The sequence below is a fragment of the Euprymna scolopes genome, chromosome 36 (genome assembly GCF_053919585.1).
Source record: "Euprymna scolopes isolate OS-2025 chromosome 36, ASM5391958v1, whole genome shotgun sequence".
NCBI classification, from domain to species: Eukaryota; Metazoa; Mollusca; class Cephalopoda; order Sepiida; family Sepiolidae; genus Euprymna; species Euprymna scolopes.
In genome coordinates this window covers 17,258,775-17,274,623 of record NC_136517.1, presented here as the reverse complement: position 1 = coordinate 17,274,623, position 15,849 = coordinate 17,258,775, and the positions used below count along the sequence as shown (strand labels likewise).

At 30.9% G+C, this 15,849-nt stretch overlaps 1 protein-coding gene across 4 annotated transcripts in view; it reads left to right on the top strand.

The window, feature by feature from the left end:
- The window catches only part of LOC145260361 (RAC-gamma serine/threonine-protein kinase-like), a 192,887-nt gene that overhangs the window by 147,064 nt on the left and 29,974 nt on the right, over positions 1 to 15,849 (top strand). For 2 of the 4 annotated variants that reach the window (XM_080118296.1, XM_080118294.1), the window contains one exon: positions 810 to 827. The exons of the other annotated variants lie outside the window; for them this stretch is intronic. In XM_080118296.1, coding sequence (XP_079974422.1) covers positions 810 to 827 — 18 coding nt within the window. The remainder of the gene's footprint in view (positions 1 to 809; positions 828 to 15,849) is intronic. 4 annotated transcript variants of the gene reach the window in all.

Genomic DNA, 15,849 nt, shown 5'->3' with positions numbered 1-15,849 from the left:
ATATGTCTTTCATTAACCACAACACTAACCCTAGATTCAAGATAGAAATCTACATTCCAAATTCAATTTTGTTTCATGATTTATGTGGCATTGTAATGCTGTCAAAATGTTAAATGTTTTCGAAAGACCAAAATAAATTAGAAGATATATATTTATTGAGGATTTTCTCATTAATTACTAGTAAAAATAGAATTTATTGAACTATTGAGTTTTATCATGTTTTTCAAAAAATATAGAAAAGTTTTGCAACCAATTCAATGACAAACCAATTTATTTCCCTTGACTTTAATTAAGGACCCGCCATTTTTAAACATAATTGTTGATGATTTTTCGTTAAAAATACATCTAGCAAATCTTCTACTGGATCATATTTTGTAATTTTTAGAATTTATACTAATTTTGACGTGGCACGTAGTACGTAATGTTTTCACCTGAAATGTGTTAGTTTAAAAGATCACCAATCTATAGAAGCACCCACTTGTCTGCATAAGATAAAACTAAGTTGAGATTAGAAATAACGTAATGTACTAAAAGTCATTTAAGTTGGAGAAAAAGGGGAGGTAATTCTGTCAACCATGTTTTGTTTTCATTTCATTTTATTTTTTTATTTAAAAATGTAAAACCTGACATTAGCAAACTTTTGAATTGCTAAAATGTATTCTTTTTAGTTGATGGTTTCAAAAAGAAAAAAAAAAGTCTTGTGGAAAATAAATCATGCCATTTTATTTATTTATTTATTTTTTTTTTTTGCTGAGTTAAGTTTGCTGTTCTTGCTAATCTGATAGCTTTTTCATTTCCGGTAAAATCAGGATGGCCAGGAGCCCACTGTAAGTTATCTTCTTTAGCATGCTTCTTAATTTTTTTTTCTCTCTCTTTGCTACGATAGTGGCGCAGTCAAAAATTTATGCTTTTCTTTAGTTTAAGAGCACAAATAAACTCTAATACTTGACATTTTGTCCTTTAACTTTAAGTCAGATTTTACTTTCTATTTGCTAGCTTGTATGCTTCAAAACCACTTATGAATGCCCAAGGACCACAATTGTATCCACACAATTGGTCATTTTAATTTAGTAATTGATGTAAAGAAAATAAATAATTTAACATTTGTCTAGATTAAAGGTTTTGAAATTCAAAAGTGATTTTTAAGCCCTTTAACTGACAAAAATAATTTTTTTTAATTAAAGTTGAGAGGCAGAAGTTTAGTATTATGGTTCATTTGTGCACCTAAACCAAAGAAAAACAAATTTTGACTTCACTTCTGTCGTATCAAAGGACTTTTTTCCTGTTTTTTTTTTCTTTTTTTTTTTTTTTTTTATTCAATTGATCATTCTTCCCCTTCTTTAAACCAATCCCTTCCCCAACCCCTTTGTCCCCTTCCACTTTTTTCCTAGATTTATTCATTTGGCTTTTTATAATTTCCAGTCGTGTGCTTTGTGGTCAGTTGGGCTGTTTGGTACAGCTGTTAACCCTGTCTCCTTTATACATTCTAATACTGTACTTACTTTTATATAGTTTCGGTGCCATAAATGGTCACTATCCTGATAAAGACATTCACCAAACATTGTGACACCACTATTCTCAATCGCTGTTGCATTCTAGTTAAACTTCCTTCCCATTATTATTTCGATATAGCTGTCTACCGAACTTTAATTACTGTACAATACAGTACGTATTTCAGTCATTCATCAAGTTTCCTGTACTGTAACAGGCATTGACTGTCATTTTCAGTGAATGCATTCTAGCCTGGTCATCCAATGCTGTACACGCGTTCCGGACCGGCTGTCCAATGCTGTACACATGTTCTGACCAGGCTGTATGCCCCCCATATGATATATGCGTTCCAAACTATACAGCCCCCCCCCACAATACGATACAACACGTGTTATGACCCAACTATTCTCCCTTATGATACATGTGTTACAACCAAGCCATCTACTTGCCATCCTCTAACACTACACAAGTTGCGACCTAACTGTTATCCCCCTTTTCCCTCCTATCTTGTATGGTACGCGTGTTCTGGTAGAGCCATGTTATCTATCAATACTGTTTCTAACCTTTCCATAAAGATATGTTTTGTGTTTCAATCAAAGTTTGCTTGGCCTTATTTATTATGAAGGATTTTATGTACAGCCTTTTTTTTTTTTTTTTTTTTTTTTTAAATAGAAGATAGGATCTTTTGTTCATTGGTAATGGGTTTTTGCTTATGTTAGCTTCTTTTATATATATATATATATATATATATATATATTTATATTTATATATATATATATATATATATATATAAAAACATTTTTAAAGCACTTACACTATTGAGGGAATATGTCTTCTTTTTCTTGGAGGGAAATTCTGACAATATTTAATTTAGTAAATGTAAAATGTTCTTTTCCTAATAATTCTTTTTACTAACCAGTAACATGGATAAAATTTATTAAATAATTTTCTTTTTCTTTTTTTCTTACTCTTGAATGTCCATCGCAACATACATCAGACCAATCATGTTTTAACAATGAATGCAAAAGTTTTTCCTTTTAGACATCTACTGTGAATATATTTTGCTTTTTTTTACATTCTTTAAACGATGCAGTATTTTTCTAGAGTGTGTACATATATAAATGTGAAAAAAAAAGAAAGAAAACTGAAAATTGTTTATATCTATATCCATGTTTTGTCTTTATTGTTTAAAGACTTTCTCAAGATTACTTGATGTGAAGAAAAACAAAGAGGTAAAAATTTTAAATACATGATGCATCTATTTTATTTTTTTTACTTAGACTTTAAAATTCAAAATGTATGGTGCATCTATGGAGTGAAATGGATTTTTTTTTTTTTTTTTTTTTTACTAGTTATTCAGAAAAATGATTGAAGAGGATCTATATAGTGGAAAGGTACAAAGTTATGTCTGGAATGTGGTTTAAAATTTGCTAACCTGACTAGGTTTTGTTTGTTTATTATTTTTTGATGCGTGAAGGACATAATTTGTAGAAGCTCTCATAAAACCTCATATTTCAGATTTACACATCAATGCATTTTTTTTTTTCTGAAAAAAAAAAAAAAAAAAAAAAAAATTCTTTCCTCACTATAGATACACCACATACTATTTTTTTTTTTTTTTTTTTTTTTTCGGAGATAAAAAAAAAAATTTTTCACATCATAGACGCACCATATATTTTGAATTTAAACTTCTATGTTTTTCTTCAGATCAGCAGTTATCTTGAAAAATCTTTGAATAATAAACATGAAATGTCAATGAACATCTAAACAATTTTCAGTTTTCCTTCTTTAAATATTTATTGTTAGGTTTATTAGTGACATAATCATCATATTAAACTGTACGTATATATATACTGGATATACTTCATCTTACTACAGTTTGTTTTATGCTTTCTTGTAATCAAGTGCGATGATTTCAAGAAAGGATGAAATTGTCCGTATGAAGATGTCTAGTTTATACAAGTATAATTCCAATAAAATTGTTGGCAAAAAGGGACACCGTTTTTCTTTTTTTAAAAAAAAGTTATTTTTTAATAAATAAATAAAAATTTATAGATCACCTTGACAATAATAAAGATCAAGGTGACTAACTATCGACTTTAGTTTTTGAAATAATTTTTGTTTTTTGTCAACAAAATAAAAAAAGAAATTAATTTAAAAATTATTTTAGTATTTTTGTAACTTTCATTCGTAAAAAATATTTTCAATAATCAGTTCAAGCTAAAAGGTAAAAGATCAAATTATTATGTAGTTAATATTTGGGGGCGGAGGTGTAGGTGGTGTTATAAACAGACCCTATAAAAATATGGAAAAAGAAGTAGTATTAAGTTATAATATTAAATATTATAATACTATATTAGGTTAATTTGGAATATTTGGACTACTAATCTCATCTTGGCTGTCTAAGATGTTTTGGCTGATGTAACTCTTCAGATGCGTTCCTTCAAACTTGGGAATATTTATATCGAACACTGGAACTGGAATTCTGAACTGAACCTTTTATTTAATTGATAAATATATATAACTTATTGGTTAAGCATTGGTTAACATTCCGTTTTAAATGGTAGTCTTCTACGGGAGCAGTTGATTAGGATCCAATCCTTACTAGAGGCAATGCTAATGAAGAGTAACACAAATGAATACTTTTTACCTAATCATGGTTGATGGAAGAAGAACAATCCACCCACATGGATTAAAATAAAGGATAAGTTTGAAATTCCATAGATAATCAAGTTTGATTATTCGGCTTCAAAGTTTGAAAAGATCTACAAGTAGGTCAATAGTTGCATTAACTAAAACATTATGGACATAATCAAGATGAGAATCATAGTCCAAATTATCAGTTATTATCTAAAAAAAAAAAAAAAAATTTTTGAAACATAAGCGTACTATATTACTCGTAGTGATCAGACTATTGTTCTCATTTTGAGTGTTATTTGTGCAACATTTTGATTGGATTGGCCTTTGATCATCCTCAGGCATGTTGGTTGTTGTCTGGAAAAGAAAAGGGGAAAGGGCCAATCCAATTGAAATGTTGCAGTAATAACCCTCAAGATGAGAACAATAGTCCAATCAATACAAATAATATAAACAATCAATCCTCATCTAAAAAATCGCAATTTTTTAATAAGCGTACTATATTTGCCAAATATAAAAGGTTATTTGCCAAATAAGAAACGTAGATGTCTCCTTAGTTGTGCTTAACCATGTGATGTAGATAGTAGTATTCAGAGTTTATTGATGTAAAAAACATTGCGCGATTTTGCTGGATAAGTTTGCTTAGATTCTTCATAACCTCTCCCCCCTTTGCCTCGTCTGGGCATGGTCAGAGATAAAACAGATCTATGTAAAATAAAAAGGGTCTCTTCATCATAGTTCTTTCGTGGGTCAGCCACTGTGGTCCTGAGGTGTACAATATTCCTAGCCCCAGTCAAGAGCCATAACAGCATTTGTACATTGCGAAATGATACATAATATTGAATCATTAAATGGGGGTGGCTTCTGTTGTCCGTTTTTAATCCTTTTGTTTATATAATGCTGAAAAATATGGTTCATTGAATGCAAATTGCTATTCCATCTATAGTTGGAAAGAATTAAGGGGTTCATGCCTTTCTTAAAACAATATTTGCGCATGAGTGAACATTATTGATCTGACCAGATTTTAACCATCCAAATCCATCAGTATTATGCCCCCCCCTCTTTATTTGTACTTGACAAGCTTTTATCAAAATTTGATAGTCACGTACAGTCCAAATGATCTGTCATTTTTCCTTCATCTCTCCAAAACATTAACCCAGTTTAATAATGCTAAACAAGCAGTGAAAATAGGGTTATAACCATAGAATACACAATAAAAAGTGTATAATACAAAGACTGCCATTTGTAAATGAGCTTGATAGAAAAACACAAGAAATGGTCAAGAGGAAGCCAGCAGCAGAATGAACAGAAAAAAATAATTCTGAAGAAGACTGATAGTACATAAAAGAATATGTACATATTGTTTTTTTCTTTTTTTTTTTTTTTTTTTGGTATTATTAGATGAGCATTAAGAAATAAACAAGACATAGGTTATCAGGGTCTTCCATAATTAAAAAAAAATCAATCATAGATATATGCTCATAGAACAACTGCCTAACTCGGTAATAATGTATTAAATGACTGAACCAGCGACATCAAATATATTTGCAATTAAACTCTAGATTTTTTTTTTTTGTAATTAAGAAAAATTATTTATTTAAAAAATGATAAGTTTACATGTTGCTTTATCAAATTAAAAAAATGTTTGTTATTATGTTGTGGTGTTTGTTTATTTTTATTAAATTGTTGTTTATTAACTTTTATTTCCTATATGGGATGACATGGTTGTATTTCTAGAAGCTACCTCCTCTCTCTCTCTCTTTATATATCTCTTTCCTCTCCTGCTCTCTCTCTCTCCAAGAATTGTGTTATGTAGTAGATATCTCATGACAGATTATTCTATTCTGGAACCATTCCATTTCACATCAACAAGGAGTCAGTGAGACCGTAACATTTGGTGCACTTTAGATATTCATGATACAAATTCAATAATCTAGTTTCATCTCTAAGTCAAGAGATTGGACTTTCCAACTTTTATTACAAGGTGTCTACAAAAATATACTCACACTTCAACTGTTATCAGCATTGTCTGGACAATAATGCGCATTAATTTGGAAATTTGCGAGCATAATTCTTCGATTAGATTTGTCTTCTGTACTTGAAGCATTTTACTCTATGTTCATAAAGGTTTTATCATCATTCGAAGTGGGAGTATATTTTCATATTTTTGGAAACCTTGTATATAAAAATCATTAAGACAATTTTTAATATAAAAAGATTATAAAGAAAATTAAAAAAATATAAAGAAGGTATAATTAAACAGTAGATTTGTTATTTTTAACAATGTTTAAATATACAGGATTGTCTAAAAATATACTCACACTTTAATTGTTATCACCATTATTTGGACAATAATGGTCATCAATTTGAACATTTACGAACATGATTCTTTAATTACATTTGTCTTTTGTATTTAAAGCTATTCCATTTCACTTTATGTTCATAAATAAAAAGTTTTATTGTTATTCAAAGTAAGAGTACTTTTTTTTTTTACATTTTCTTTTTTTTTTTCCGGAGACACCCTGTATAAATGCAAATTTCCAAAGATTATATCAAAGTGTAAAAATGTTATGTATTTTTGAACCGTTTGTGTTTTCGTTTTTGTCAATATCTTGTTAGAAATAGCACATTTAGTGACAGCTTTAATATTAAAGTAGAGAGTACATCAGGTTTCTTTTGTGAATCTGTTGCTTTTCATTTGTGTCTTAGCAGGTTGGTCCAGGGAGTCTTAAACATATTATATGCTAATGATTTATTTAATACTTGTCTCGGGGGGGGGGGGGGGCTATTAAGTCATGAAGAAATGTTATGACAATTCTTTGATTATTACTCTTACTGAGATATGATGTAATGATTATTGATGTTTCATATTAAAAAGCCCTCAGAAAAAGGAAACTACTGATTATTTTGTGGAAAAGGAAGTTTGATGCACTTTAAACTACAGGGTGGAACGATAAAATTGTCGCCCTAAAGAAAACAACGCTACAGCTTTTATTTTAAAACTTTTATTGAAAATATTAATTCAGCTAACTTAATTATGTAGTAGTGCTGATATATATTCAATGTAGCCACTGCCTCGATATAAGTCTGAAACTGGGAGTTTGCCTTTTCCACAAGCACCGGTGGGACCTCGGCAGATAGCGGCAATCAGGCTGACTTTGGTGTCATGAGAGGTCATGTTGGTGATGTTCTCGATGTATGATCAAACGAAATAGTCTAGCAGGTTCAGATCAGGGAAGGGGGTCAGTGAGAGAAGAATACAAAGTCGTAGCACTCCTTCTGAAGCCAAGCCTGGGTCTCTTTGGACTTGTGGGCCAGCGTTGAGTCTTGTTGCCACACTCAGGGTCTGCCAGTGCCCACCTGATTTCACCAGGGGATCACCACACTCTTCAGCACATCCAGGTACACTTTGATGTTAACTTTCAAGCCAACTTCGAAGATTTAAAGTGGCATGATGTGACCCTTACTTAAAACCACTCCAAAGACCATACCGTGTTTTCATCACCTTGGCACATCCCTGTTATTCGTGGCAATCCAGCAATGCATTTTGAAAGTGCTGGCAATGGATCGGTAGAGATCATAAGTTGTTCAGCAGTGCATCTCCGATCTTGCTCATTGAACATAGTGTCACTTTCAGACATGATAGAAGGCTCCTATTGCTGTTGGGATTTGTACACAACTAGCAAACTAGTAAATGATCCAAAAAAGAAAACCAGTTTTCATCAACTGGAAATGGAATCATATCGTCTTTTCTATGGTGACAATTTCATCATTTCATCCTATACTGTCGTACTTATAAACATATTAGCTACAGAAGATTCGTAGAAGAATTATTTTGTAGAAGAAGTTGAGGATAGATAATGAGTTTGTGAAAAAAGAGCTGGTGCTAATTTAAGTGCCAGAATATTAAGAGTGGATTGACTAAGTTCAGGGCGTTTCTGCCATTCTTAATCACCCATGTTACTGATGTCAGACAGTTTGTCTGCAGAACGTCTAAGATAGTTTAATGGATGAGAAATCATGTGTCGAAAGCATATTTACAAATGATGAATTCTTTTGAAGGTGATTTGTTACCTTTCTGATATTAATGGAGCACAAAGCGGAGTGGATGTTGGCGTGATTGCAAGAATTAGCAGTGAATGAAGTCATTTCATTGAACTTTTAATATTTTAGCAGCAGGTTACCATTGTCTAGCAAATGAAGAGTCTATCAGGCAATTGTATGCAATGTATGGATGTGAAACCTGGCCAGTGAGGGTTGAGGATGTGTGTTGCATGGAGAGAATGATCTGAGAATGCGATGTTGGGTGTGTAATGTGAGCTTTAAAGATAGGCTTAAATCTGATGACATCAGAGGAATATTAAATCTGAAAAGTATAGTTAGTTGCGTGCAGAACAGAAGCCTTTGATGGTATGGCCACGTTGAAAGAGTGGATGATTATTCTTGGCTTAGTAGTTGTAGAACAGTTGAGGTAGCGGAGTCAGTTTATAGGGAGTGGCTGAGAAAAACTTGCGAGGAAGTGATGAGGAACCCTGGCGAGATAGATTACATATGCCAAGTTATGATGATCTGTTTATCTTTTAGTTTCCTTATTTTCTTAGAATTCGTTGATGAGTTTTTCTCAAAATCGGATAATTATGAAGGTGGAAAACTGCCAAAAACTAAGTTTTTAAGAAGAACTCTGGTGTGTCCTTAGGTGGGATCTTTTTTTTTTTTTTTTTTTTTTTAATGTCTATAAAAAATTTTTTCATCAATAAAGTTTGCTTAAAGTCCAGCAAAAAAAGTTAGGATTAATAGTTGTTTGCATAGAACAAATTACTGGTAAGCTCTGAAAAAAAAAAATTGGGGATACTTGTACAGTTTAATTCCTTGAATGCAGGCATTAATCTCTTTTGTTGGCTCTTTTGTTGGATTATTATTTGTTAATGAAAAAGTAATTTTTGCTATTTTTGGTGGTGGAGGTATTCCGTTTCCTCAATGTTAAAACCAAATTTGGCACTTGTACAGTTTAATCAAGACATTAAATTGTATGTACTTATTATTGAATTAAGTTCTCCCGAAAAAAAAACTTCACTTAATTTGATCAAGTAGTTTTTATAGCGGAAAAACAATTTATGACACCAAGCAAAAGGTGGCCATATTTCGATTTTTAGACCACGAGGAAGGAAGAAGTTATTATTTAACATCGCTGTCAAAAAATTCAAACATGGCTACCTTCAGCTCGCTGCGGTAAAAAATTGTTTTTCGGCTATAAAAAAAAAAAAGAAACTACTTCATAAAATTAAGTAAAAATTTATTTTATTATTTTTTTTTTTTTTCAGAGTACTTCATTCCATAATGGATACATACAATATAACTTTTATTTTTCAATATTTTTAGTTTTTAATATCTTGATTAAACTGTAAACAAATTTGGTAATAACATTGAGTAAACTGAATACCCCCACCACCACCACCACCACCACCAAAAATAGCAAAAATTATTTTTCACAAATAATAGTCCAACAAAAGAGATTAGTGACTGCAGGGGGTGACAACTCATGCTTTACTCTTAGTTTGTTTAGAAATATGTTTTTTTTTTAGATTTGACCTTGAGGTGTAAAATAGGGCTCAATCAATTTTTATTATAAAAATCTTAAAATGTGTCAAATATGAAAAAAAAAAATTTGTTTCTGTCATGGTCTGATCTCTTTCCTAATTTGACATGGAATGACCTCTCCCATCTCCACCCTTTTTCTTTCTCTCTGTTTTTGTTTCAAAATATTTTAACTGTCGCCCTCATAATAATCAATATTTGTATTTCTTTTTCTTCTAATGATGAAAGTGAAAAAAAAAAAAGTGCCAATTGAATGGGGAGGGGGGTCTAAAAATATGGATTGTAATGATTTTTCCCTATTTTTTTTATGTAGTGGGACTACATGTAATAGACACTCCTTAGATGAGAAAATTCATTTAATATTTATATTATATATTTCTATTCACACATCTCCAAGTGATTTGACAATATTTTGTAGATGTGCTATCATTATTAATATCTTTTACAATGTTTTCCTCATTTTGGTTGCCAGTTTCATGTTTCATTGGATGTATGATCCAGACTTCTTTTCTTTTTTTTTTTTTTTTTATGTATTTGTTAATCTTAGGAGGACTTAGTCCTGAACCAATTGTTTTGAACCACTGGAGTAACTGAATGAATAAAAGCAGTTTTACCGAGCGGGTTAAATATTGGTATTCTATTATAATGCTTGATATTCAAATATTACCAAGATTAGCAATGTATGCAGAATTTAAGTTAATCTTCTAAGAATGATACGATAGGTGTGTAATGTGAGTTTTGAAGATAAACTTAGTTCTGATGATCTCAGAGAAAGAAGTATAGGGAATGTGTGCAAAAGAGGAGACTTGGATGGTTGGTCACGTTGAAAGAATGGATGAAAGTTCTTGGGTTAGTAGATGTAGAACAGTTGAGGTAGTCAGGTTAGTTTATAAGGAGTGGCTGAGAAAAACATGAGAGAAAGTGATAACGAAACCTGGCCAGAAATAGATTAGTTTTTAAGCCAAATTTCTACAAACTATCCAATATATACCAGCAGATTTCAAGTTATGATGATGCGTTTATCATTTAATTTGTTTTCTCATTTTCTCCAAATTTGTGATAGGAAGTGATAAGGAAGCTTGACTAGAGATAGATTAGTTTGGACAAGCACTGACATTTCTTTTATTAATAGTTTGTTGACAACAAACATCTCTCTCTCTCTCTCTCTCTCTCTCTGGTAGTCTGTTGATTTTGACGATGATGCGGGGGTCGGTTAGTGTCCGTATCAAAAGTGAGATGTGAGTCTGATCGGAGCTCTGAAACCCCGGCTGCAGATGTCACACCTGATGGCAGGAAATCCAGTTAGTGGCGCCCGTAGTCGCACTCTTTTTGCTTCCCGAGCAGCAATGCTTTGATCTCTAATGACAACAAATTATAAGGACAGCATATGAGACATGTTAAATACCTTGTTCTAATCACAATAGAATGCACATGGTGATTTCTAAGAAGATAAAAATAAACACGTGCTAATCACAAAGTGATTTTTTTCTTTCTTTTCTGACATGAATTCTGTTAGGGAAATCACCCATGAAGACAATGTTAACAGTAGCATCTTAAACAAAATGAGGAAAGAATTCTGGTCTGGATTCCCAACTCTACGTTGCCATGAGAGTTGACACAACAAAGTTTATAAGATTTGTGGATCTCTCTTATTTACTAAGGGATTCTAAGCCCCCCTCCCTTTTTTCTTTCTATTTTTTAACTAAGAGGCATAAATTCAGCATAGTAAATAATTTCTGGTCAATTACAATGGGTCCGATTCCTTGAAGGTTACTGAGGAATGTTGAAGCATATGAACAGAAGAAACATGACATCGATAAGTTTCGATTCGCTCTCATTCCATGTTTTTTTTTTTTTTTGTTTTTTTTTTTTTTTTAGTTATTAGGTCAAGAAAGTAAAAAAGAAAAAATAGTGGCTGAAGAAAAACAGCAAGTTTTTTTTTAATTTTACAAAGGAGTCACCACTTATCAAGGCCTGGAGGTCCCTCGAGGATAAGTGTTAATAAGTGTATTGTAGTTAATGGGACAATATCGTAGTAATCGTTAGTAGTGGAAATTTGGTAAATTGGATTACTTAAGGGGATAGCTCATCAAGAACTTGTTTACATTGGACTTGAAGATGATCATATTGTAGTCAGCTGGAAAGCAGGGAAATGTGCAGTTCTAAGAAAGAAGCTTTCTTCATGGGATCTATGTTTAGTTTTAGGCACAGATAAAGAGTGGGGAAATTATTGATAGTAGTTTCAGCTGGACAAGTGTTTTTCGTGAAAGTTTGGCAATGAGGGACCATAGATTGGAGCTCAGACGAGCACTTGCCATGAAAATAACAGTGGTCAAAGCATTGTGAACATGTGAGATGACGATAATTATGTGCAACATATATTTGTCTTTACTTCTTGGATAACAGAAAATAATCCAGTTGAAAAGAGCTGATTTTTACTGAACAAAATTGGTAAACATCCGCCTTAATGAATTACAAAAAGAGAAACATTTCTACTAAATTTAATGAGAATTGTCAGAATTTATTTTTTAAAATATATTTTATGCTCAGGCATATGCCTGAACATAAAATATTTTTTAAAAAATGCTTACATGAACTAAAACTAATGTTTCTTCAAAAGTGTTTCAATACTCACATAAAATAAAATTATATAAACATTGTAAGGAGTCCACGCAGATCGACTAGCGTTTCTACATTCTTCATGTCTCTTCAGGGCTCCAAACAATACATGAAGAATGTAGAAATGTTGATTGATCTGTATGGACTCCTCATATTGTTTATATAATTTATTGGTAACTTTTAGGTGTTAGACCACCACCTCAGTAACCTGATCTTACCATTCACAACATAGGGTTAGAGTCAATAAATTTTTATTCTCACTGTCAAGTAAATTCAAGAATTTACTAATTATTTTAAATTAATATTTCATAATTATCTCCCTTAATTTCTTTGAGTAAAAAAAAATTTTTTTTCAATACATATATCTGCTAAAGCGTCCTGGTGCCAAACCTTTTTTCTTGTCTTTAATTAGGTTTCTTTCATGTGTATTTATGAGTTTATTGTAAACTATAGTTTGCATGCTGGTTGTGTTTTTTTTGTGTGTTTTTTGTTTTTCTGTTTTGTTTATTATTGTGTTTTTATATTTTGTTTTTTTATTGATTTGTGTCCCCCCTCCCCATCAATTCTGGTATAATTATTTGTATAAGTTTGATATATTTCCAGAAATCAATCTTTGATCCATCTAATTCTTCACACACACACACAACCATATTAACACTTGCATACACAAAATACCAGAATCTTGTAAACCCTATAAAATGTTTTTTGTCCTATGGTGGCAAGCCATGTTCTTTTAAGAAATTTTCACATTAAAGATGAATAATTTTTTTGGGTGTATGCCTATAAATGGTCCACAAGTAATCTTTTTTACAATAAAAATCTGGAAAAAATCTTTATAATGTATGTACTTGTCACTGCATGAAGGTGTCATATTCCAAAAATTATGTAAATCGATCAAGTAGTTTTTTTTTTATTTAAGAAAATCAAATATTATCAGACGTTTTATCGAAGCTTTAGCCAGACGCCATCTTGTTTGAGAGATCTGGTGGAAATATGGGTCAACAAGGGCAGTACATGCAGACCATCGAATATTTTATCAATGAAGTATTTTTTTTTTTTTTTTTTTTTGGAAGAAAATCAAATTTTACGATTTTTAGGGATAATAAATAAATTGACTTCTTGTAATAAAGAGAATGTGGAAAACACTATTTTTTTTTGTTCGTCTGAAAACAGACTTTAATAAGCAAAGTACTTTTCTTTTTTTTTTTTTTCCTAAGAAAAAGCAAATTTTACGATTTTTAGGGATAATAAATAAATAAGTAGACTTCTTTTAATAAAGAGAATGTGGAGGGCAAACCATCGACTATTTTTAGGGTTTTTTTTCTAGAAAATAAATAAACAACTCACTTCCCCATTAAATTGTTTTATTAAAATTATATTTTTTTTACGCAAACTTTTCAATAAATGTTTTTCCAATTATATTTTGATAAATTTTTACACAATAAATGTTTTGGTTTTGTTTTCGTTTTTCAAATGGCGCTCACCCAGTTTAAACCATTATGAATATGTCATTTCATTTTCTGTTTTTAATAAAAAAAAATGTTCCATGAAAAACATTCCCGTTCTCATTAATTAAATCAAAACATTTCCAATTAAACAATTACAGATATATGTCCTCTTTCACTTTTTTTATTTACTTTTTTTCATAGTTCTTTCCGAAAGTTTAATTTTTTTGTTATTTATTTCATGCTTCGGCCATAGTTTAATATAATGTTCTCCCCTAAATTTGGATAGCAGGTGCGTGAAATAAAATGGCGTCTCCAATTTCGGCAATAAAGTGTAGAAGCACCACAAATTATTATATTTTTTTTTTTTTGCCTAGTTTTTTTGTGTACAGTAATACAAACCCAAATAGTCGATGGCCTGCCCTCCACATTCTCTTTATTAAAAGAAGTCAATTTATTTATTATCCCTAAAAATCGTAAAATTTGTTTTTTCTTAAAAAAAAAAAAAAAAAAAAAAAGTACTTTGCTTATTAAAGTCTGTTTTCAGATGAACAACAAAAAAATAGTGTTTTCCACATTTTCTTTATTAAAAGAAGTCAATTTATTTATTATCCCTAAAAATCGTAAAATTTGATTTTCTTCAAAAAAAAAAAAAAAAGTACTTCATTGATAAAATATTTGATGGTCTGCATGTACTGCCCTTGTTGACCCATATTTCCGCCAGGGGTCGTTAGTGGCGTTATCTCAAACAAAATGGCGTCTGGCTAAAGCTTCAATAAAATGTCCGATAATATTTGATTTTCTTAAATAAAAAAAAAAACTACTTGATCGATTTACGTGATTTTTGGAATATGGCATCTTCATGCAGTGACAAGTACATACATTATAAAGATTTTTTCCAGATTTTTATTGTAAAAAAGATTACTTGTGGACCATTTATAGACTTGCACCTTTTTTTTTTTATGTTTAAATGAAAATTTGTTATACATATTGTAAACAAAATTATATTGAGAGGGAGAGCAAGCAAGTCATTTTTAAGAATAACATATTTAGAAAGCGTTACGGCACGTCTGTTAATATGGCTAAAATTTAAATTAATCCATCAACTTCTTTTTTCTGTTTTGAAAATAAATATGATGCTACATTTGAGAAGTTATTCTCATAAAATCAATAATTTATTGAAGTAATATAGGGAAATTTCATGGAAATTCAATAATTTTTATTTTTTTTTCTTGTTGAGTAAAAAAAAAAAAAAAAAGAATTAAAGAATGGGTTTCCTTGGAGAGAATATTCTCCAAATAGAAGGGACAAATAACCCCTGCCCTCACACACATGCACAAAAGGCTGTATGAAGCTTATTACCTTCAAAGAACATACACAGCTTTTTGGAACATAGACAAATACCCCTAAAGACTGTATAGTTTGTTGGAAGTGATAAATATCCCCCCATCCCTCCTCAAAGAACAACCATAGGCAACTCATTGCAAAAGACAAATATCCCTATTGACTGTATGCAACCTATTGGACGAGACAGATCCCCCCCCCCCAAAAAAAAAGAAAAAGTTGTATGAATCTTATCAAAATAAACAAACTCAATGCAGAGCTTATTCTAATGGATAACTACTCCCCCACCCCAAGAGACAAATAGGGGAAGTCTCAAAAAAATGTGCTCACACTTCGAATGACAAAATCATTTGAGTTTTTATTACATTTTCACCCCAAAATGGAACAGCTTTAAATACAGAAGACACAAATGTAATTGAAGAATCATATTTGCAGATGTTAAAATTAATAACCATTATTGTCCAGAAAAATTAAAGTGAGTACATTTTTACAGGAATATAATACAAGTTCTAAGTACCCTAAATAGCCATAACAGAAGTTAGCAAAATAATTTCATTAAAGTTGGGCAATTTTCTATCACGTATGCCTGGACGATCGAGTTGTGCAATATTCATTAATTCTAAAGTACCAAATCCAAGAAAAAAATCAAAGTAATAATTATGCAATGTTTTGATTTTTATGTTTATTTTAAAAGATTGAATGAAAACAAAATCTTTGA